At 42.7% G+C, this 25,387-nt stretch overlaps 1 protein-coding gene across 1 annotated transcript; it reads left to right on the top strand.

Moving 5' to 3' along the window:
* On the top strand, window positions 1–24,112 carry dap1 (Death-associated protein 1). Its single transcript, NM_001141583.1, is given in 4 exon segments — window positions 1–153; window positions 2,850–2,952; window positions 14,752–14,794; window positions 23,054–24,112. Coding segments are annotated over 4 exon segments (321 nt in total). The 5' UTR covers window positions 1–98; the 3' UTR covers window positions 23,174–24,112.
* Window positions 24,113–25,387: the final 1,275 nt, after the last annotated feature.

Below are 25,387 nucleotides of genomic sequence, written 5' to 3'. Positions count from 1 at the left end.
AACTGGACTGAAGTCGACTGCTGCTGTTTACCCCAGAAAAGAAAAGGAATAGCTATTTAAACGAGTGTTTTCACGCTTCCGACAGATATTAGTTAGATATGTCTTCACCGCCGAAGGAGAAAATCGAGACCAAAGGAGGACACCTCCCGGCTGGTATTGAACCTTATGTTGCTTTTTTAAAACGCAAGCAACATCGCTTTTTGTATTCATGGTTCAGCTGACGTATCACGGCATATGCATTAGGCCCATGTCAATAATTGCATTTGACAACGTTAGTTAGATATACATACATTTCAAGTAGACTAACATGTGTGTACTCTAACATGTGCTGCTGTTGAACAATATCGTATAGTTTAGCAATTAAATCAGTTTGTTTTTCTGTCGTTATGTCCTATTTCCCGGATGACGTGCCATATTGTAACGTTAGCTAAACGCCTGATCCACACCACGCCTATCGAATACGACTTAATCTTGCAAGACAATTTGATAGACGTTACCAATGCTAGATTTCCTGAGTGCCATTAAAGCTATATATTTGATTATAGCTTAGTATCGTGGAAGCTACCTGTAAAAGTCTGTGGGAAATCTGATAACGCCTAAGGAGTACGTGGACAGAAAGTAGGGCACGATAGTATGCCATAATTGCCAGAAGACACTGTTTCCTCCCATTACGCATGTTTACACTGGGCTGCACTGGGGTCAGTACGCAATTAGGAGTTACATTAACACCAAGGAGCGGTGCACGATATGGGTCGAAAAGCATACCTCAGTGCAGGAATGGGATTAGCCCATGATCATGACGCTCAGTTACATTACACATGAGTCACTGGACAAAGGTGTCTTCTATATGCGGGAGTTTTAAGAGCCAGGGGAGTTTTCTTAAGAGCCGTGACTCTGAACATTAAGGTGATACACCTTTTATAGGTTTAGGATTCCCACATAGCCACATTTCCATGTTACAGCGCTTGTTTAGGGAAAAGACGACCTGTGTGAATTAGGAAGACAATGTGGACTACCTGTACTAATTAGCTATCTGCGTTTCTGAACGTCTGTGCTGTGTGTAAACGAAAGACAGACCCCACACAGCTCTTGAGTGGCACAGTGGTGTAAGACACTGCATCTCAGGGCAAGAGGCGTCACTACAGACCCTGGTTTGATCCCGGGCTGTATCACAACCGGCCATGATCTGGAGTCCCATTGGGCGGCGCGCAATTGGCCCAACGTTGTCTGGGTTTGGACGGGATAGGCCGTCATTGTAAAATACAAATTTGTTCTTAACTGACTTGCCAAGTTAAATAAAATTAAAGTGTTGTCACTGAAAAATACTGTTTACTGTTAAAACCGGTTAAATCAGTGTACAGTATGTGTGTATTTTGATTTTGTGAAATTATTTTGATCTGATATGAAAGTAGAGGGATATGTTTCTAGAACCGTACTGCAATTGAGAATCAATTCACGTTTAGATGGAGTATTTGGGTTTGATTTTCAAGGGGGACCAGCACAAACTGTAGGCCTATGCACTCACTACTGTAAAGGCGTCCATATGCTTCCCAGCCGAAACTGTTCGTAAGAGTTTGTGCATATATTATGACAACATTTTGTGACGTTTTGGACTTCGGCAAGGTTTTTTTGGTTGTTCAGGGGGGCACTTTTTTTTCTTGATAAGCCGAAGTCGGTATCTGAAGTCTACGCCTCTTTGTCGGTGATTGATCAACAGTAGGGATTCTTCAATACATTTATTTAGTATTTATTTAACTCATATTTTACCAGGTAAGTTGACTGAAAAAACGCTCATTTACAGCAACGAGTCTTTATTGTCATTCAATGAGATGACTCATTTTCATGCAATTTTTTTCATTGTGAAATACTGCACCAAACATCTTAGTTAGATGTAAAATTGAGTCACTAAGATCTTCTCTGCAAAAACATCAAAATTAATGACAGATTTACTGAGTTATCTTAGATTAATTCAGACAATTTTGAGGAAGTGTATACTGGCTACGGTGTCTCAAAATGGACAAACAGAACTATTGCTGCTTTTTCAAATTTTTCAAACAAAGGTCTTTTAAGGGAGTATGTGAGCACACTCGTTTATGCACCAGACGAACTGAAGCATGCTGACGCCTTAAATCGCTCTGGATTAGAGCGCCTGCTAAATGTAAAAAAATATATGTATTTCAGCATGATATGAGTGCAATCAGTCTTCATTCTAGGTCACAAGCTATCTACTGTATGTCCTTTAAATTACACTGATTGGCCTGTCGCCCAGTTAGGCTATCTGTCTGTCTGTGGTTTATTTAACTGCTTTGGTGAAGGACATTTTCATTTTTCCTGAGCCTTTTATCTACCCTGTACCCTAATGCAGAGCTTCCCAAACTCAGTCCTGGGGATGGTTTTGTCTAGAAGGGATACAGCTTTTGTCAAAATTGACTTTTCATAGCAAGTGTAGGACAATCTACGCAGCAGGTTAGGAAAATTAACGTTTTGGGTTTAGAGTTGATGCGTTGATTATTTGAAACAGCTGTGTAGTGCTAGGACCAAACACTAAATGTGCACCCTTTGGGGTCCCCAGGACCGAGTTTGGGAAAGGTATCTGCTATCCGGGATCCTTGGGACGTCCCTACCCTAAACCCTTACCTAACCCTTAACTTAACCATTTTAAATGTCAACTTCAATGGGGTAGGGACGTCCCAAGGGTCCCGGATAGTATGGACCGTTTGGTAGAAGCTGTCCTAATGTGTGTCAACATGCATGTGGTGTGTGTTTGTTAATATGTTACAGTTTTAGTGTTTTAATGTGTAACCGTCCTAGTGTGTAGCTAATTGCGTGTCTGTGTGTGTGTGTGACAGTAAAGGCAGGGGGGATGAGGATAGTGCAGAAGCACCAGGGAGCAGCTCCACCTGAGACCCCTCCCATCAAAGACGAGGACGAGGACTTTGTGGAGGAACCTAGGTAACACACACACTAAACTTTGACCTGTGGCCTCTGAATAGCATGCCAGAACACTCTTGCTTCTTTTATTATCAATACACACACACACACACAGAGTCCTAATGTTTCATTTTTAAAACTGGTGAGAACATTCTACAAACAAGCCAATTACCCTCTAATTCACCAAATAACCCGTGATTGGCCGGTAGCTGTACTAGAGGAGAAAACAACCAGGTCTGATACTATCTGTTCAACAAGGTGAGGGCCACCTTGTTTTACTTAGATGGTTGTTATCGCCTACTGTTTAGTGGTTTTTCTGAACATGTGTCTGAGGCTTCATTAATGTGTTGTGTATGTCTGAGGCTATACTGAATGTTGGGTAAATGCATGGTGCTTTACACCCCCGCTAAGTTCCGCTCTGCGTCTCCACTCTTGCGAAATGTCTGTTTATACAGGTGAAATATTCCCACCACACTACCTGTGTGTGTGTGTGTGTGTGTGTGTGTGTGTGTGTGCGCTTCTTTGTGCGTACGTGCACGCGTCTGTTGAGTGTACTCTGCAAAGACAACCGAACGGTTGAACAACCTGTTGAGTTCTATGGAATCATTCAAACTCAGCTAGTCTTGTATTTTATTAGGATCCCCTTAGTTCCTGCCAAGGCAGCCACTACTCTTCCTGGGGTCCAAACAGGAACAACACAACAAAACAATAGTCTGCATCATTAATACAACCATACATTACACAATACATTGTGCGCTATACAAAGGTACACTGCTCCACCAATACAAGTGTACGCTATAACATTTTATAATATTACAACAATAAAATGTTAGTGTGTGCTGATGTCCTTAAAAGCAAACAAGATCTGTCGTTAGGTCTGGAAAAGTAAAGAGGGCAAGAGGTTTAGAGTATTGGAATGCACCCGGCAGGGTGTGCCCTCTACTGAGCCTGTCTAGAGAAGACTTTCCTATTCAGGAGTGTAGTAGTCACATGATTTCTCTTGACTCTGCAGTGGTCTGACCGACAACAAACTCTCTGTCTATCTTTTAATGGAACTTGTATACAATATGTACTGTAATTAATTTACATTTCTGTAGTACTCTGGAGGAACTTTTCTCAGAGAGACCGACAGACACAGAGACATACATACACACACACACAGTTGTAGTCGGAAGTTTACATACACTTAGGTTGGAGTCATTAAAGCTCGTTTTTCAACCACTCCACAAATTTCTTGTTAACAAACTATAGTTTTGGCAAGTCGGTTAGTACATCTACTTTGTGCATGACACAAGTAAATTTTCCAACAATTGTTAACAGATAGATTATTTCACTTAGAGTGAATTACAGTGGGGCAAAAAAGTATTTAGTCAGCCACCAATTGTGCAAGTTCTCCCACTTAAAAAGATGAGAGAGGCCTGTAATTTTCATCATAGGTACACGTCAACTATGACAGACAAAATTAGAAAATAAATTCCAGAAAATCACATTGTAGGATTTTTTATGAATTTATTTGCAAATTATGGTGGAAAACAAGTATTTGGTCACCTAGAAACAAGCAAGATTTCTGGCTCTCACAGACCTGTAACTTCTTCTTTAAGAGGCTCCTCTGTCCTCCACTCGTTACATGTATTAATGGCACCTGTTTGAACTTGTTATCAGTATAAAAGACACCTGTCCACAACCTCAAACAGTCACACTCCAAACTCCACTATGGCCAAGACCAAAGAGCTGTCAAAGGACACCAGAAACAAAATTGTAGACCTGCACCAGGCTGGGAAGACTGAATCTGCAATAGGTAAGCAGCTTGGTTTGAAGAAATCAACTGTGGGAGCAATTATTAGGAAATGGAAGACATACAAGACCACTGATAATCTTCCTCGATCTGGGGCTCCACGCAAGGTCTCACCCCGTGGGGTCAAAATGATCACAAGAACGGTGAGCAAAAATCCCAGAACCACACGGGGGGACCTAGTGAATGACCTGCAGAGAGCTGGGACCAAAGTAACAAAGCCTACCATCAGTAACACACTACGCCGCCAGGGACTCAAATCCTGCAGTGCCAGACGTGTCCCCCTGCTTAAGCCAGTACATGTCCAGGACTGTCTGAAGTTTGCTAGAGAGCATTTGGATGATCCAGAAGAGGATTGGGAGAATGTCATATGGTCAGATGAAACCAAAATATAACTTTTTGGTAAAAACTCAACTCGTCGTGTTTGGAGGACAAAGAATGCTGAGTTGCATCCAAAGACCACCATACCTACTGTGAAGCATGGGGGTGGAAACATCATGCTTTGGGGCTGTTTTTCTGCAAAGGGACCAGGACGACTGATCCGTGTAAAGGAAAGAATGAATGGGGCCATGTATCGTGAGATTTTTGAGTGAAAAACCTCCTTCCATCAGCAAGGGCATTGAAGATGAAATGTGGCTGGGTCTTTCAGCATGACAATGATCCCAAACACACCGCCCGGGCAACGAAGGAGTGGCTTCGTAAGAAGCATTTCAAGGTCCTGGAGTGGCCTAGCCAGTCTCCAGATCTCAACCCCATAGAAAATCTTTGGAGGGAGTTGAAAGTCCGTGTTGCCCAGCGACAGCCCCAAAACATCACTGCTCTAGAGGAGATCTGCATGGAGGAATGGGCCAAAATACCAGCAACAGTGTGTGAAAACCTTGTGAAGACTTAGAGAAAACGTTTGACCTGTGTCATTGCCAACAAAGGGAATATAACAAAGTATTGAGAAACTTTTGTTATTGAACAAATACTTATTTTCCACCATAATTTGCAAATAAATTCATAAAAAATCCTACAATGTGATTTTCTGGATTTTTTTCTAATTTTGTCTGTCATTAGTTGAAGTGTACCTATGATGAAAATTACAGGCCTTTCTCATCTTTTTAAGTGGGAGAACTTGCACAATTGGTGGCTGACTAAATACTTTTTTGCCCCACTGTATATCACAATTGCAATGGGTCAGAAGTTTACATACACTAAGTTGACTGTGCCTTTAAACAGCTTGGAAAATTCCAGAAAATGATGTCATGGGTTTAGAAGCTTCTGATAGGCTAATTGACATAATTTGAGTCAATTGGAGGTGTCCCTGTGGATGTATTTCAAGGCCTACCTTCAAACTCAGTGCCTCTTTGCTTGACATCATGGGAAAATCTAAAGAAATCAGCCAAGACCTCAGAAAGAATTGTAGACCTCCACAAGTCTGGTTCATCCTTGGGAGCAGTTTCCAAACGCCTGAAGGTACCACGTTCATCTGTACAAACAATAGTACACAGTATAAACACCATGGGACCACACAGCTGTCATACCGCTCAGGAAGGAGACGCATTCTGTCTCCTAGAGATGAACGTACTTTGGTGCGAAAAGTGCAAATCCATCCCAGAACAACAGCAAAGGACCTTGTGAAGATGCTTGAGGAAACGGGTACGAAAAAGGGTGAGGCTTGCAAGCTGAAGAACACCATGCCAACCGTGTAGCACGGGGGTGGCAGCATCATGTTGTGGGAGTGCTTTGCTGCAGGGGGACTGGTGCACTTCAAAAAATAGATGGCTTCATGAGGGAGGAATATTATGTAGATATATTGAAACAACATCTCAAGACATCAGTCAGGAAGTTAAAGCTTGGTCGCAAATGGGTCTTCCAAAGGGACAATGACCCCAAGCATACTTCTAAAGTTGTGGCAAACTGGCTTAAGGACAACAAAGTCAAGGTATTGGAGTGGCCATCACAAAACCCTGACCTCAATCCTGTAGAAAATGTGTGGGCAGAACTGAAAAAGCGTGTGCGAGCAAGGAGGCCTTCAAACCTGACTCAGTTACACCAGCTGTCAGGAGGAATGGGTCAAAATTCACCCAACTTATTGTGGGAAGCTTGTGTAAGGCTACCTAAAACGTTTGACCCAAGTTAAACAATTTCAAGGCAATGCTACCAAATAATAATTGAGTGTATGTAAACTTCTGACCCACTGGGAATGTGATGAAAGAAATAAAAGCTGAAATAATGAATTCTCTCTTATTTCACATTCTTAAAATAAAGTGGTGATCCTAACTGACCTAAGACAGGGAATTTTTACTTGGATTAAATGTCAGGAATTGTGAATAACTGAGTTTAAATGTATTTGGCTAAGGTGTATGTAAACTTCTGACTTCAACTGTACATACACTACCGTTCAAAAGTTTGGGGTCACTTAGAAATGTCCTTGTTTTTGAAAGGAAAGCACATGTTTTTTGTCCATTAAAATAACATCAAATTGATCAGAAATACAGTGTAGACATTGTTAATGTTGTAAATGACTATTGTAGCTGGGAACGGCTTATTTCTTTTTAGATTTTTTGGGGTGGAATATCTACATGGGCGTACAGAGGCCCATTATCAGCAACCATCACTCCTGTGTTGCAATGGCACGTTGTTAGCTAATCCAAGTTTATCATTTTAAAAAGCTAATTGATCATTAGAAAACCCTTTTTTTTTTTTTTCTTCAATTATGTTAGCACAGCTGAAAACTGTTGTGCTGATTTAAAGAAGAAATAAAACTGGCCGCCTTTTAGACTAGTTGAGTATCTGGAGCATCAGCATTTGTGGGTTCGATTACAGGCTCAAAATGGCCAGAAACAAATAACTTTCTTCTGAAACTCGTCAGTCTATTCTTTTTCTGAGAAATTAAGTATATTCCATTTGAGAAACTGAAGATCACGTACAACGCTGTGTACTACTCCCTTCACAGAACAGCGCAAACTGGCTCTAACCAGAATAGAAAGAGTAGTGGAAGGCCCCGGTGCACAACTGAGCAAGAGCACAAGTACATTGGAGTGTCTAGTTTGAGAAGCAGATGCCTCACAAGTCTTCAACTGGCAGCTTCATTATAAATAGTACCCGCAAAACACCAGTCTCAATGTCAACAGTGAAGAGGCAACTCCGGGATGCTGGCCTTCAAGGCAGAGTTGCAAAGAAAAAGCCATATCTGACTGGCCAATAAAAGATTAAGATGGGCAAAAGAATACAGACACTGGAAAGAGGAACTCCGCCTAGAAGGCCAGCGTCCCGGAGTCGCCTCTTCACTGACATTGAGACTGGTGTTTTGCGGGTACTATTTATAATGAAGCTGCCAGTTGAAGACTTGTGAGGCATCTGCTTCTCAAACTAGAGACTCCAATGTACTTGTGCTCTTGCTCAGTTGTGCACCGGGGCCTTCCACTACTCTTTCTATTCTGGTTAGAGCCAGTTTGCGCTGTTCTGTGAAGGGAGTAGTACACAGCATTGTACGAGATCTTCAGTTTCTTGGCAATTTCTCGCATGGAATAGCCATAATTTCTCAGAACAAGAATAGGCTGACGAGTTTCAAAATAAAGTTATTTGTTTCTGGCCATTTTGAGCCTGTAATCCAACCCACAAATGCTGACGCTCCAGATACTCAGCTAGTCTAAAGAAGCAATAAAACTGGCCGCCTTTAATCAGAACAACAGTTTTCAGCTGTGCTAATATAATTGCAAAAGGGTTTTCTAATGATCAATTAGCCTTTTAAATTGATAAACTTGGATTAGCTAACACAACGTGCCATTGGAACACAGGAGTGATGGTTGCGGATAATGGGCCTCTGTACGCCTATGTAGACAACATTAACAATGTCTACACTGTGTTTCTGATCAATTTGATGTTATTTTAATGGACCAAAAAAATTGCTTTTCCTTCAAAAACAAGGACATTTTTAAGTGACCCCAAACTTTTGAACGTGTGTGTGGTGGTAGAGGAGGAGAGTGGTTGCTGTGTGGTAGCTGGACCACAGAGAGAGGCTTACCTTCCATCCTGGCCTAGAGGGAGGCTGCCATAATGGCTTCGGGTTCTCTCTGGAGAGATCAGAGGCGGCTGTGAATCTGCCCGTGTGAAATGCAGTAGAAATCCCCACTGATGCATGCAACTTGGCTCTTGCCCTAGTTCTGGCACAAGCTGTCGCTCATTAAAGAGCAAGTTTAGAGTGTGTGCATGTGTGTGTCCACCTGCTCTCGACAGTGGGCAGGTGGATTCTGTGTAAATGTGGAGCGGAGTCGCCAAGGGAACGCCTGTCACATACAATTTAGACCTCTAAGATGGATGGGAGGAGAGAGAGCGAGAGATGGACAGACTGAGTGGGGGGTAGAGAGGCTTGGTTCGCTCTCCCAGTCCAAGTAAATCTTGAACTGTTGAAGCCAGTCAGGAAGTTGACAGTGAAGTCAACAGAGCTTTTTCACCATGGTCAACTCCGCTCTGCCACAAACACTTCCTGGTCTTCTGGGACCGGTTGCACCAGTTGGGCGTAAAAAAAATTTGGCCTTAAATGATTGGTCAAATGTTTTGCACAACCAAAAATATGACTAGTCGTTGCTTCATCGTTCATGAGATTTGACGCTTCATAATGATGTTTGGTATGCTGCGCCTGTTACTAAGCTGTTACCATCCTCGTGGCAAAATTTACACTGTTTGTAAAGTGCGCTCTGCCCGTAAAGTATACACTTCACACATAATTTTGTAAAGCTCACCACATACATTTTGTTAACCAACTGGATGAATCGATAAATTATTACTGTGAGAATGACTATCAATGAGTGACCAGAATATTCCAATAAAATAGGCTAATGCCATTGAAGGCATGTATCAAATCTTTACTTACTGCAACTCCTAAAGTCATCAGTTTCTTTCTTTTTTTGGTGTTAAATCATTTTCCAGCGTGTGGTCAGCTATAATTTCATCACCGTATTTGATTGGGCCAGCACCATTGCGCTGATTTGAGACAAGCATGGGGACTCGTCTCAATAACTCACTCAATGGTAGATCTCCATGTTGATATTTATCTAAGTTAAGGTGAGTGCTCATGATGATATGGTCTGCTCATTAGTTTTTTATTTAACCTTTTTTTAACTAGGCAAGACGGTTAAGAACAAATTCTTATTTACAATGACAGCCTACCAAAAGGCCCACTGCGGGGGCAGGGATTCAAAATAAAAATGAGACACTACATGGCCAGAAGTATATGTGGATTCGGCTATTTCAGCCACACCCGTTGCTGACTAGTATAAAATTGAGCACACAGCCATGCAATCTCCATAGACAAACATTGGCAGGAGAATGGCCCACACTGAAGAGCTCAGTGACTTTCAACGTGGCACCGTCATAGGATGCCACCTTTCCACCAAGTCAGTTCGTCAAATTGCTGCCCGGGTCAACTGTAAGTGCTGTTATTGTGAAGTGGAAACATCTAGGAGCAACAATGGCTCAGCCATGCAGTGGTAGGCCACACAAGCGCACAGAACGGGACCGCCAAGTGCTGTAGTGTGTAAAAATCGCCTGTCCTCGGTTGCAACATTCACTACCGAGTTCCAAACTGCCTCTGGAAGCAACGTTGGCACAAGAACTGTTCGTCGGGAGCTTCATGAAATGGGTTTGAATTGAAATGCCGACTACGAACCAGGCCTAATCGTCTAACATCAGTGTCCGACCTCACTAATGCTCTTGTGGCTGAATAGAAGCAAGTCCCCACAGCAATGTTCCAACATCTAGTGGAAAGCCTTCCCAGAAGAGTGGAGGCTGTTATAGCAACGAAGGGGGAACCAACTCCATATTAATACCCATGATTTTGGAATGAGATGTTCGACGAGCAGGTGTCCACATACTTTTAGTGTATGTGGTTGTTCCACCTAGCTACGTTAAGATGAATGCACTAACTGTAAGTCGCTCTGGAGAAGAGAGTCTGTTTAGATGACTAAAATGTAAAAACGTAGTGGATCATTTTGCTCTTCACTGGTTTAGGGCTAACAGTAGCTTATATCCCAGTACAAAGCCATTTGACTTGTCTGTTAATCAATCAATGTGATGATGTTTCACTGAGTCGCCGTCTGTAGGCTGTATTTGGTTATTTGATAAGTGGAGGTGGCTCATCTATTCATTTGTTCAACCATCACTGATCAGACACATGTAGCATGCTATAATGTAGCGTAAATCAATTGTATTATTTTGCTATTGACACGTATAGGCAACTCCAAAAACCTGCGGAGGTTGTGAAATATGAACACTAACCTCTCTCTCTAAAGATACAACTGTTTCTATATCATATGTTGACGTAATAATAAAGAACCAAAAAGAAGTGGGCCCCCACCCAGCCAACATGTCTCCATCCAGGGGTACAGATTCCACATTTGGAGGAGGCAAAAGGCCACCCTCCAGATCGCAAGGCATTATTGTGAAATATTGGAGTATGGACATGCCATCTTCATTCCCAGTTACATTGTTTTTCAATTCTGTGCCAAATAGAAATAGTGTGAGCAGTAATAGGACCGAAGCGTAGTTTACATTGTTTAGGGGTTATATCAGTGTAGACCACCTCTCCCAGGGCAATACGAGACACCACTTTTCTCTCTATACTCAGCTAGGGGGCAGAAGAATCATGTCTCAACCAATTTTGGATGGAGCGAAACACTAGTGCCTGGAAATACAATTTTAAAGTTGGCTACGGCTAGTCCTATGTCTTTTGCTTTTTGTAAGTTTAATTTTTATCTGGGATCGCTTACCATGCCAAATACATTTTGAAAGCACACTGAATTTTATACCAATAGCCAGATGAGGGAACAATGGGTGTCATTGAAGTACAGAAATTCAACTGTGGCAAAATATAAATGTTGACAGTAGATATTCTGCCGTTTAACACTAGAACCGCTTGGCCTCGAGGGACCCCCCTCAAGCTAATGAGCAGTCAATCTGACCGTGTAATTAATACATATATGCTATCACAAAAATAATCATTTGGTTCTGTTTATAAAGGTCTTGGGTAATGTTAGAATATGAAAATATATATATTTAAATGAACACAATAGCATTTTCATGAGTTTTACTTTAGGCAGTATGTAAAAATAAATGTAAACTAAACACATTCAAGTATTCCATTTTTATTTGTGGAGTGCCTTTTTTACAACTATGAATCAAAAAGCAAATCTGTTGAATTGCGGTAATGTTGTCTTTAAATATTGACTAAAATACCAAAAATATCCCAACCTAAGATGCACGGTCAGCAAGACGCACAATCAAATGAAAAATCAGGAGCCTAAACACCATTATAAGCACCAAATGTACTTAATAAATTGAAAATCAGCACAGAAGCAATAATGGCATTAAATGAATGTGTCGATATGACCGCAGTCAATTATTGTCTGCTAGTGCTTAATGGTGTGTCTTCACACAATGTCATCTGTTGGAGCATGTCACATAAACAACGAAATCTGGTGAGTGCGTTGTTGTTGTTTTGAGATGTAGAGCCTGCTCTCTGATGACATTTTGTGCAGATAATCGTCCCGTAGCATTGTCACCGGCTTGTTCTATCTAAATGGTGCCGTCCCTTCCTGTCTCAGTTTTATTTGGTGGTTGTGTGGTCGCGTTCTCGCTTTTTTTGCGCTCAGGCCTCGGAGGTGTAGGTTAAAGCTCAGGCTGACGAGGCTCAGGCTGACGAGGCTCAGGCTGACGAGGCTCAGGCTGACGAGTGGAGAATGAGCGCCGCAGGTTCTGCTGTCAGGAGGAGGGGGGGGGGGGCAATGGGGGGGGGGATACGTTTTAAAAATGACATGCCCTCCTTAAACTGGTTATAACTTCATTTCTGTTGTGATATTAAGATTCTATCACTGACAGTGTGTTACATACACTTATTTAAGAAAAGTCAAGGACTGAGGGGGGCATGACTTTAAAAATGGCAGAGTAATGACAATGCATTTAATTTTGTAAAGTGGTTTCTTGCATCAAACACAACATGTAAGTTAAAGCGGGTACAGCCTCAGTGATCACAGTGAACGAGCACTGGAAGTTGCACAGTTTGTGCTCATCACAACTGAAATTGGAGGGAACAATGGAAATAGAGCCTGTGACCTGACTTCCTCTTTTGGACGTTAACATGGCGACACTCCATCTTAACTCCTCTTTCACATTTCTGGATTGATTGAACAGTGCAGAAGTTATTTTTTGGGGGTCAAGACCAGTATGTAGGGGATGTAGTTTTAGGCTTTTCTTTTAGCCTTGCTACGTTAGGTTAGTCGTTAACTTCTTGACAAGGTCGCGGGTGTTGTACCATGGATGCTAGCTACAATATGTAGACGACCTTAAGTGTGTATGTTACTTTATGTCTCCCTGTAGCCCTGCCCAAACTTCCAGAGGTAGTGGCTGAGGACAGCATTTTACCTCCTGTAATAGTTCTGCTGTTACACTAGACCGGACTCGTTTCTCATGTCAAGGTCCATGTCTACCTCGGAATAATCCCGCTTACTCTCTCTCATTCCTTCCCTCTCAATGCTTTTCCTCTCTCTCTCTCATTCCTTCCCTCTCAACCCTTTTCCTCTCTCTCTCATTCCTTCCCTCTCAATCCTTTTCCTCTCTCTCTCTCATTCCTTCCCTCTCAATCCTTTTCCTCTCTCTCTCTCATTCCTTCCCTCTCAACGCTTTTCCTCTCTCTCATTCCTTCCCTCTCAATCCTTTTCCTCTCTCTCTCATTCCTTCCCTCTCAATGCTTTTCCTCTCTCTCTCTCATTCCTTCCCTCTCAACGCTTTTCCTAACTCTCTCTCTCATTCCTTCCCTCTCAATTCTTTTCCTCTCTCTCTCATTCCTTCCCTCTCAACCCTTTTCCTCTCTCTCTCTCATTCCTTCCCTCTCAACCCTTTTCCTCTCTCTCTCTCATTCCTTCCCTCTCAACCCTTTTCCTCTCTCTCTCTCATTCCTTCCCTCTCAATCCTTTTCCTCTCTCTCTCATTCCTTCCCTCTCAATACTTTTCCTCTCTCTCTCTCATTCCTTCCCTCTCAACCCTTTTCCTCTCTCTCTCTCATTCCTTCCCTCTCAACCCTTTTCCTCTCTCTCTCATTCCTTCCCTCTCAACCCTTTTCCTCTCTCTCTCATTCCTTCCCTCTCAACCCTTTTCCTCTCTCTCTCATTCCTTCCCTCTCAACCCTTTTCCTCTCTCTCTCATTCCTTCCCTCTCAACCCTTTTCCTCTCTCTCTCATTCCTTCCCTCTCAATGCTTTTCCTCTCTCTCTCTCATTCCTTCCCTCTCAACCCTTTTCCTCTCTCTCTCTCATTCCTTCCCTCTCAACCCTTTTCCTCTCTCTCTCTCATTCCTTCCCTCTCAACCCTTTTCCTCTCTCTCTCTCATTCCTTCCCTCTCAACCCTTTTCCTCTCTCTCTCTCATTCCTTCCCTCTCAACCCTTTTCCTCTCTCTCTCTCATTCCTTCCCTCTCAATCCTTTTCCTCTCTCTCTCTCATTCCTTCCCTCTCAATCCTTTTCCTCTCTCTCTCTCATTCCTTCCCTCTCAATCCTTTTCCTCTCTCTCTCTCATTCCTTCCCTCTCAACCCTTTTCCTCTCTCTCTGCTCCAAAGGTGTGTTCTCACCCCTCCCTCCTGTCTGCTGTTTGAGTTGCAGTGTAGATCCAGACCAGGATTGATGGTAGTCATTTAGCAGGTTGGCAGGCAGGTCCACAGCACCACGATACTGTGGCTGAGCTCAGGGCTCTCTCTCCTCTGTTCTCTCTCTCCTCTGTTCTCTCTCTCTCTCTGCAGTCTCTCCCTCTGGAGTCTATACTCGGCCAGGATGCTTCTTTCCTTATAACACACTCACTGTTCAATGGGATCAAACAGAAGCAATTTCTGTTCCTGTCTTTGTAACATCCTGAAAAGAAAGTCGATGGTCAGTGGTTTTGATATTGACACTGACGTTTCATCTCAACAAAATGTAATTTTGTCCCGTCAGAGTATTGACATGGAGATAGTCTGTTTTTTTTTAACTTCACTCTCTTTCTGTCTCTCTGTCTAGCCCACCAAAGCCCACTGTGGTCGTTTCAGGAGTGGTTACAAAGGTAAGTGGTCACACACCTTAGCCCACCCCTTTCCACTCATACGCCATACTGACCCCCCCTGTCTAAGCTCACCCCCCTGTGGTTCCTACTTACCGTCTGTACCTTTTTAATCCTCTGTCTGTTATTACACCTGCAGGCTGTGACTAGCTCTCTGGCTCTACCCCCAGTCTTTCTTTAACACGCCTGCAGGCCCTTTACCTCTCTGGCTCTACCCCCAGTCTTTCCATGTGTCCTCCAACACGCCTGCAGGCCCTTTACCTCTCTGGCTCTACCCCCAGTCTTTCCATGTGTCCTCCAACACGCCTGCAGGCCCTTTACCTCTCTGGCTCTACCCCCAGTCTTTCCATGTGTCCTCCAACACGCCTGCAGGCCCTTTACCTCTCTGGCTCTACCCCCAGTCTTTCCATGTGTCCTCCAACACGCCTGCAGGCCCTTTACCTCTCTGGCTCTACCCCCAGTCTTTCCATGTATCCCCCAACACGCCTGCAGGCCCTTTACCTCTCTGGCTCTACCCCCAGTCTTTCCATGTATCCCCCAACACGCCTGCAGGCTGCGACAGGCCTTAATTAAAGCCTGGTGAACCAGGGGGCAGCTGTACAGATGACTTTATATTCTCCCACTGAGATGACCTTGGAGAGAGGAGCTACATCTCCCTGATAGATCTGAGGCAGTAAGGCTAGCCTTTATCTGTTGAGGTTTGGTGAACTAGGGGTTAACACGGTCTAGATTCCACTCCAATTATATTGCATTCCTATGGAGAGAGATCTCTCTCAAACACTAAATTTCTCTCTCTCTTCCTGCGTTACTGTCTTTTCTGGTTGCCAGCCATTTTAATTCTGCATCATTAAAGTATCAATATGTAACTTTTTGGGCGACCTGAATAAATACACATAGAAATGCGAGTTGTAGATCTGTCATTCTACTTGAAAGCAAGTCTAATACCCTGACTACACCGCTCGCATCGCTTGCGCGAGCGTTGCAAAATAAATGTAGAAATCTGTTATTCAGTTATTGCACCCACACTGCTCGCGTGCGCCAACGAGCGTCTGCGTTGCCAAAGGCTAAAATAGAACAAATTAGCTAGCAAGTACTAGCTAAATTGCCATAAATGTTTTTTTTAAATATTTTAACCTGTGTGTCGTTATCGCGTTTGGTGGGGGGGACAAAATACATTTATGCACGACGGCGCGCGCGTGCAGCCGGTTTGGGTTCCGTGTAAGAAGTGGTAGATCTGTTCTATGTGCGATATTTCTATGCTTCCCGTTCTTTTGTGTCTTTCACTTTCGGTTTTGTTCACCAGCTTCAAACTGCTGAAACAACAATATTTTTGCTTTAAGTAAATATATTTCACAGCGGTTTAGATGGTACAATAAATCTCTACACTATACTGAACAGAAATATAAACGCAACATGTAAAGTGTTGGTCCCATGTTTCATGAGGTGAAATAAAATATCCCAGAACTTTTCCATAAACACAAATAGCTTATTTCTCTCAAATGTTGTGCCCAAATTTGTTTAATCCCTGTTATTGAGCATTTGTCCTTTACCAAGATAATCCATCCACCGGACAGGTGTGGCATATCAAGAAGCTGATAAAACAGCATGCTCATTACACAGGTGTACCTTGTGCTGGGGACAAAGGCCACACTAAAATGTGCAGTTTTGTCACACAATGCCACAGATGTCTCAAGTTTGTGCAATTGGCATGCTGACTGCAGAAATGTCCATCAGAGCTGTTGCCAGATAATTGAATGTTAATTTCTCTACCATAAGCTGCCTCAAATGACATTTTAGAGAATTTGGCAGTATGTCCAACCGACCTCACAACCGCAGACCACGTGTAACCATGCCAGCCCAGGACCTTCATTTCCGGCTTCTTCACCTGCAGGATCTTCTGATACCAGCCACCCGGACAGCTGATGAAACTGAAGAATTATTGCACAAACTGTCAGAAACCGTCTCAGGGAAACTCGTTGCCCTCACCAGGGCCTTGTCCTGAATGCAGTTGGGCGTCAAAACTGACTTCAGTGGGCAAATGCTCACCTTCGATGGTCAGTGGCACGCTGGAGAAGTGTGCTCTTCATGGATGAATCCCGGTTTGAACTGTACCGGGCAGCTGGCAGACAGCTTGGATGGCGTCGTGTGGGCGAGCGGTTTGCTGATGTCAACATTGTAAACAGTGTGCTCAATGGTATGGGCAGGCATAAGCTTTACACTATTCCTGGAAGCTGAAATTGTTCCAGATCTTCCATGGCCTGCATACTCACCAGATATGTCACCCATTGAGTATGTTTGGGATGCTCTGGATCAATGTGTACAGCAGTGGTGTGTTCCAGTTCCCTCCAATAATCAGCAAAATTGCACAGCCATTGTAGGTAACTTAACCTCCGCCACACTCATCCTCAACACAGGGGTGTGTGCTTAGTCCTGCAGCCCCAACCACATCGATGGGGTTGCAGTGGAGCGGGTCAAGAGCTTCAAGTTCCTCAGTGTCCACATCCATTAAGGACTTAAAATGGTCCACACACGCGCCTCTTCCCCCTCAGGAGGTTGAAAAGATTTGGCACTACAGAGGGTGGTGCGGACAGCCCAGTACCTGGGGCTGAGCTCTCCGCCATCCAGGACCTCTATATCAGGCGGTGTAAAACGGAGGCCCGGAAAATCATTAGACTCAAGCCACCTAAGCCATAAACTCTTCTCACTGCTTTTGCACGGTACCGGTGCTTCAAGTCTTACACCAACAGGCTCCTAAACAGCTTCTGTTCCCAAGCCAAATAGCTAACTAAATAGCTAACTAAATAGCTAACTAAATAGCTAACTCAATAGCTAGATGGACTATCTGAGTTGACCTTTGTATTTCATTTTTCTCTATGGACACTGACACTCCAACACACACACTTCTTCATAATTTGCTCACACACACACAATATGCAAATACAGTGCCTTCAGAAAGTATTCATACCCCTTGACTTTTTCAAAATGTTGTGTTACAGCCTGAATTTAAAAGGGATTAAATTGAGATTGTGTTCACTGGCCTACACACAATACTCATAATACTCAATGTCAAAGTGGAATGATATTTTTACAAATTAATAAAAAATTAAAAGTTGAAATGTCTTGAGTCAAAGTATTCAACCCCTTTGCTTAAAGTCCCATAATAAGTTACATGGACTCACTCTGTGTACAATAATAGTGTTTCACATGATTTTTGAATGACAAGCTCCTCGCTGTACCCTACACATACAATTACACGACATGGCCAAAAGTATGTGGACACCCCTTCAAATGTGTGGATTAGGCTATTTCAGCCAAACCTGTTGCAGACAGGTGTATAAAATCGAGCACACAGCCATGCAATCTCCATAGATAAATATTGGCAGTAGAATGGCCCGTACTGAAGAGCTCAGTGACTTCCAACGTGGCACCATCATAAGATGCCACTTTTCCAACAAGTCAGTTTGTAGAATTTCTGCCCTTCTAGAGCTGCCCCGGTCAACTAAGTGATGTTATTGTGAAGTGGAAACGTCTAGGAGCAACAACGGCTCAGCTGCGAAGTGGTAGGCCACACAAGCTCACAGAACGGGACCGCCGAGTGCTGAAGCGCGCAGCGCATAAAAATTGTCTGTCCTCGGTTGCAACACTCACTACAAAGTTCCAAACTGACTCTGGAAGCAACGTCAGCACAATAACTGTTCGCCGGGAGCTTCATGAAATGGGTTTCCATGGCCGAGTAGCTGCACACAAGCCTAAGATCAGCATGCACAATGCCAAGCGTCGGCTGGAGTGGTGTAAAGCATGCCGCCATTTGGATTCTAGAGCAGTGGAAATGTGTGATGGATCACGCTTCACCATCTGGCAGTCCGACGGACAAATCTGGCTTTGTCAGATGCCAGGAGAACGCTACCTGGCTGAATTCATAGTGCCAACTGTAAAGTCTGGTGGAGGAGGAATAATGGTCTGGGGCTGTTTTTTCATGGTTCTGGCTAGGCCCCTTAGTTCCAGTAAAGGGAAATCTTAACGCTACAGCATACAATGACATTCTAGAAGATTCTGTGCTTCCAACTTTGTGGCAACAGTTTGGGGAAGGCCCTTTTTTTGTTGTTTTTGTTTCGGCATAATTCCCCAGTGCACAAAGCGAGGACCATACGGAAATGGTTTGTCGATCGGTGTGGATGAACTTGACTGGCTTCCACAGAGCCCTAATCTCAACTCGATCGAACACCTTTGGGATGAATTGGAACGCCGACTGTGAGCCAGGCCTAATCGCCCAACATCAGTGCCCAACCTCACTAATGCTCTTGTAGCTGAATGGAAGCAATGTTGCAACATCTAGTGGAAATTCTTCCCAGGAGAGTGGAGGCTGTTATAGCAGCAAAGGGGGGGACCAACTCCATATTAATGCCCATGATTTTGGAATGAGATGTTCGAGCATAATACTTTTGGCCATGTACAATTATCTGTAAGGTCTGTCAGTCGTGCAGTGATTTTCAAACACAGATTCAACCACACAGGTCAGGGAGGTTTTCCAATGTTTTGCAAAAAAGGGCACCTATTGGTAGATGGGTGAAAATAATACTTTAATCTTGAAGTATTGAATTACATTTTGGATGGGGTATCAATACACCCAGTCACTACAAAGATACAGGCGTCCTTCCTAACTCCGTTGCCGGAGAGGAAGGAAACCGCTCAGGTATTTCACCATGAAGCCAATGGTGATTTTAAAACAGAGTTTAATGGCTGTGATAGGAGAAAATTGAAGATGGATTAACAACATTGTAGTTACTCCACAATACTAACTTAATGAAAAGAAGCCTGTCCAGAATAAAAAATATTGTAAAACATGCATCCTGTTTGCAATAAGGCTATAGTAATACAAAGTGTTATGTTTGGGGAAAATACAACACTACACTGAGTGCCACTTCATATTTTCAGGCGTGGTGGTGGCTGCATCATGTTATCGGTATGCTTGTCATTGGCAAGGACTACGGAGCTTTTTTGGGGGATAAAAAATAAATGGAATAAAGCTAAGCACAGGTAAAATCCTAGAGGAAAACATGGTTCAGTCTGCTTTCCACCAGACAATGGGAGACAAATGCACCTTTCAGCAGGACAATGACTTAAAACACAAGGCCAAATATACACTGGAGTTGCTTACCAAGATAATATTGAATTCTCCTGAGTGGCCTAATTACAGTTTTGCCTTAAATCATCTTAAAAATCTTTGGCAAGACTTGAAAATGTGACTCGTTTCAGGAAACTAGGCTTATGTCGCGGGTCACTACTTCACAAGAGAGCCATTTGAATGTAAACTTTAGCAACCTTCCGGGTAGCCATGGTTGGCTGAGATAATGAGTGGGCTGGACATGCTGAGAGATGAGTTAGGATTGGTCTGCCATATAACACGCTTCTGTATATTTGAGCTGGTCATTATGTGTAGGTAATCCTGTCTAATGTGGCATTTTTAAAGATGTATCGTGTAGTGGAACTGCATAAGTGTTGCTCTCCACTTTCTGGAGGACCAGGTCTTGAAGTCAGTGGAATTAGAGTATGATAGCTAAGGAGATGGAGAAAATACCTGTCTCCAGATTACATCTTCAAACTAAGGGCAACCATGGCATCCATGTCAGGGAGAAGCATCCATCTATGACGTATACGGGTAAGATAGTCTAGCTAGCTACGTTTTCAGATATTACACGTTTCTAATTGAGTCATTTTCATTTCAAGTTAAAATGTACTGTTAGCTAGCTAGCTAACCTTACGTGAATGATCTTATTATTTGTATCTCAGAGCCATTTGCTTGGCTAGTTATACCCTAATGTTAGCTAGCTGACATTGAACCAGGTTGGTTAGCTACCTGCAGATTCATGCAGGGTAGTAACGTCATGAGTTGGGATTATGGTTCATTGTTTACCTAGATAGCTACAAGTCTTAACAAAAGACTCCACTATGCAAGTAACCATTTCAATATAATGTTTATGATGTCACTGCGACAACTGTTGATAGATGTACAGTAGCTGGGAAATTCACTCTGGCTATCTACTCTGATTTCTGAGTGTGCCAGAGTGTAGAATAACTGACAAATTTACGAAAGCTCGACACCCGTTGAATATGGCCGGTGTCAGTAAACGGCAAAAAAAGCGTAAGTTGTTGCCAGCAGCACAGTTGAAGTCACCAATGCTCTAGATAACATAAAAACAGCCTAACCAGCTCTGCTAGGGAGAGTAAAATGGTCAGTGAGCTGTTCTCTCATTTTGTGTCTGGAAGTAGCTAGCCAACGTTAGCCAGTTAGCTTGAGTGCTTGACTGTTGTTAGTACAGAACGCTCGGATCAATCCTTAAAGAGATGGGTGGGGCTAAAGCTTAAGAGGGTGTGAACAATGCTGAATGGGTGTAGACAAAGAGCTCTCCAGTAGGTACCAAAACAACATTCAAAGGGGTTACAAGTTTAGCAACTTTCAAAGCAGAATTAGTTTCCGGTTGTTCCTCAAATGCAGTGTATGATATACCATTCTGTAGCTCTGTGTGTCTGATTTTATCCAATGTAAATAAATACATTTGCAAACAATTCTAAAAACATATTTTCACTTTGTCAGTATGGGTTTTTGTGTGTCTGCGTGGGATTTTTGGGGGTGGAATCCATTTTGAATTCAGGCTGTAACAACATAATTTACACTGACTCTACACACATGCACACCCACTCACATACAATTATCATATATGCTTCTGCTACTCTGTTTATCATATATCCTGATGCCTAGTCACCTTACCCTATACATATCTACCTCTAACAATCCAGTATCCCTGCACATTGTAAATATGGTACTGGAACTGGCTGACCCTGTGTATAGTATGCTTACTTGTGTTATTTTTATTTCTTGTGTGTTTTATGTTATTTCTAGTGCTACATTGATATTGATTATTGCGTTGTTGGGTTGAGTGTGCAAGAAAGCCATTTCACTGTACTTGTGAATGTAACATTTAAAACTTGAAACTATCAAACTTCTATATGTATCCCCATCCTGACCTATAATTTACAATATGAGTGAACTAGTTTTCCTTCCAAATGTTGGAATGGTGTGGGCGTACCCCAACAGAATGGTGTGGGCGTACCCCAACAGAATGGTGTGGGCGTACCCCAACAGAATGGTGTGGGCGTACCCCAACAGAATGGTGTGGGCGTACCCCAACAGAATGGTGTGGGCGTACCCCAACAGAATGGTGTGGGCGTACACCGGTCATTAAAAATATTCATGCGTATAGACTGCTGATTGGCCAGGTCATCCTCTGAGAGAGAAGTTTGAGGTGGGGTTTTTAAAATTATAATTTTTTTTAAATCCAATGCTTTGGCCACAAACGAATATAGAATGAGTCAACAACATTATTTGGGTATGAGTTAACAGAATATGGACTTTTTAAAAGTGAGATTTTCACTGGACAGTTACTTTATGGGGCGGCAGGGTAGCCTAGTGGTTAGAGCGTTGGGCTAGTAACCGAAAGGTTGCAAGTTCAAATCCCCGAGCTGATAAGGTACAAATCTGTCGTTCTGCCCCTGAACAAGGCAGTTAACCCACTGTTCCTGGGCCGTCATTGAAAATAAGAATTTGTTCTTAACTGACTTGTCTAGTTAAATAAAGGTAAAATAAAATGTATGACTTTCTGGGAATGAAACACAACATAGACCGTCAACAAAGATTTCCCTATAGAGTTTAGACTACATACTAGTTAGTTTTTATCGTACCAGCTCCAGTTGTGTATAAGGGGGTTCAGAGTGATGAGATGCCCAGATGTAGGCCTCCTAACCTGGGTAACGAGGTCTGTCACCTCCCTGGCTTCTAGATCTAATACCTCAGCTGCCTGAATTGTTTTCAATAGGGGTTATGGTCAAAAAGAGATTTGCCTTCTTGAACATTACAAAACTCAGACATGGCACATAAAACACTGCAGTTTTGCCTGGAGTGTGTGTGTGTGTGTGTGTGTGTGTGTGTGTGTGTGTGTGTGTGTGTGTGTGTTCTCTAGCCTCAGATATTCTGACTTCACTACTGTAACACAACTGTTATCTATAGCCTTGTTTACACTTGCAGTTTTTGAATTGACTCAAATAGAAATGCTCTGTATAAATGGTCTGGAATCAGATTGAGGAAAATATGAATATTAGTGGTAACAAAAAAATGCATTTCAACGAATTCTGAGATTCTGTGTGTGCGAGTGCCTCTATTCTGTAACATAGCTGTACTAAGTGTCTGTGTGGTTCTGTTCCCAGGGTGATAAGGACTTCACCCCTGCAGCGGCCCAGGTAGCTCACCAGAAGCCCCAGCCATCTATCACCAAGATGCCCCAGAACCAGCACCTCACTCAGCACATTCACCAGCCCCGCAAGTGAGGCTACCACCAAGTTTACCCTCCCTCCACTAACTCTGCTACAACTGGCCTCGCAAGTAATCACCACAAACACAGATCTACGATCAGTTTTGTGTTTACCCCGTCCAATGCTTAAGTAAAGATTTGAGGAAGGGAAGCTGATCCTAGATCTGTGCCTAAGGGAAAGCCAACGCAATGTGATCAATGTACCACAGCAGCCTTCCGACCAACCCAACAACCAATCACAAGCCAGAGATGAGCTCAAGCTCCTGCTTTCCCGCCACAACTGTCCTCACAGACCATAGTAGCCAGAAAGCAGCTTCTTAAGCCTGCACCCCACCAATTATGTGAAAGAAATGGTGTGGAACCACAGAAATCAACCAATCAAAGAACTACAGAAACCCAATCAAGCATGTACCCAATCTTCAAGTGCTCAGGTTACCAGGGCAACCCTTGTTAAGCATTCCATATGATTCCATTTCCTCTTTGTTCTTAACTTTCTATGAACAAAGAACCTGTCATCATAGAAAATGATAGAGGCCTCTAGTTGCCTAAAGGCAGCCTTTGCATGGGCAGCGAAGGCCTTCCACCATTTTTAATGTAGTCAATTGAGTGGGACATCCAACTTCATTGGCTGATCCCTCCTGGTGACCCTGTTGGAGTCATGTCCAACTGGGTCATCAGGAGGGATGAGCCAATCGTGACGAAGAAAACTGACAACTTCAAAATTGAGATTAGGGTTGAGGTGCTATAATGGCACAGATACAAGATGAGTCTCTCTATGGTTGTCATAGACCACACACACACAATATCCCATTTATGCCAGGTGTTGTTCATGTCAACTATAATTTCAGACTTTATTTAATCAAGAAGGATTTTTAGTTTATAAAGTGTAAAAAAAATTCCTTAGTCTGTGAATGGACTTAGGTGTGGTTGTCATAATAAATACAGATTTAACTTTAAAATCATTGTTTTATGTCTTCAATGTTACTGGGTAATTATGTCATTTTGTGTTGTGTATTAACCTTAGTGACCTGCATATACAGTACCAGTCAAAAGTTTGGACACCTACTCATTCTAAAGTTTTTCTTTATTTTTTACTATTTTCTACATTGTAGAATAATAGTGAAGACATTAATACTATGAAATAATACACATGGAATCATGTTATATACGAAAAGTGTTAAATCAATATTTTTTATATTTCAGATTCTTCAAAGTAGCCACTCTTTGCCTTGACAGCTTTGCACTCTCTTGACATTCAACCAGCTTCATGATGTAATCACCTGGAATGCTTTTCCAACAGTCTTGAAGGCGCTCCAACATATGTTGAGCACTTGTTGGCTGCTTTTCCTTCACTCTGCGGTCCAACTCATCCCAACCCATCTCAATTGGGTTGAGGTCGGGTGATTATGGAGGCCAGGTCATCTGATGCAGCACTCCATCACTCTCCTTCTTGGTCAAATAGCCCTTACACAGCCTGGAGGTGTGTTTTGGGTCATTGTCCTGTTGAAAAACAAATGACAAATAAGTGCAAATGTCGTGGAAAATTGTCTTAAAAGTAACACTCTTACAAGAACTTGTAAATTCAATATAGACTTTAATACAAAGTAGCAAAGCCGAGCTGGTCCGCGGAACAACTGACTTTCTCAGGCCCCAGCTCTGCTTTTATGCACATACAATACATAGGTCCATCCTTTATGTAAATGAAGAAAAACCCTTTATGCTTTCTGCCACCATTATCTTTCAATCCTATGGATAACGCCCACATCTGAGGATAACGCCCATATCTGCTCTTATTTCTAACATAATGGTGGCCAAACTTTCCTCACGTGGATATAAAATGAATGCATGCATCGCATGCTTACCCTTACTCATTTGTCCTTGTTATCTTTACTTATGGTTAGGTGTTTATCTCCTCCTCCCTTCATTAATGTATCTCTGTTTTTCCTTCCCTCAGCACATTCTCTTTTCTCCCACATAAATCCCTCCTCTGGGACTAATTAGTCCCACACAAAACATGATTAACCAGGAGAATTTAAGGATAGGGGTAATAACAATAATAACAATAATAATAATCCAACAGCCGGTAAGTGTGTGGAACGGAATGTGAACAGATAAAACGTGATCATACTCTGGACCAAACATCTCAGATCCCCTCACATGGATCGGAGTAAAAGATCCAGTCAAAGTTAAAATTGGCAATGAGGATATATATGTGACAAATTAATATACT

This window comes from Salmo salar, chromosome ssa29 (genome assembly GCF_905237065.1).
Source record: "Salmo salar chromosome ssa29, Ssal_v3.1, whole genome shotgun sequence".
NCBI lineage: Eukaryota > Metazoa > Chordata > Actinopteri > Salmoniformes > Salmonidae > Salmo > Salmo salar.
Note: the sequence above shows the minus strand (reverse complement) of the source record. Positions and strands in the feature narration are given on the sequence as shown.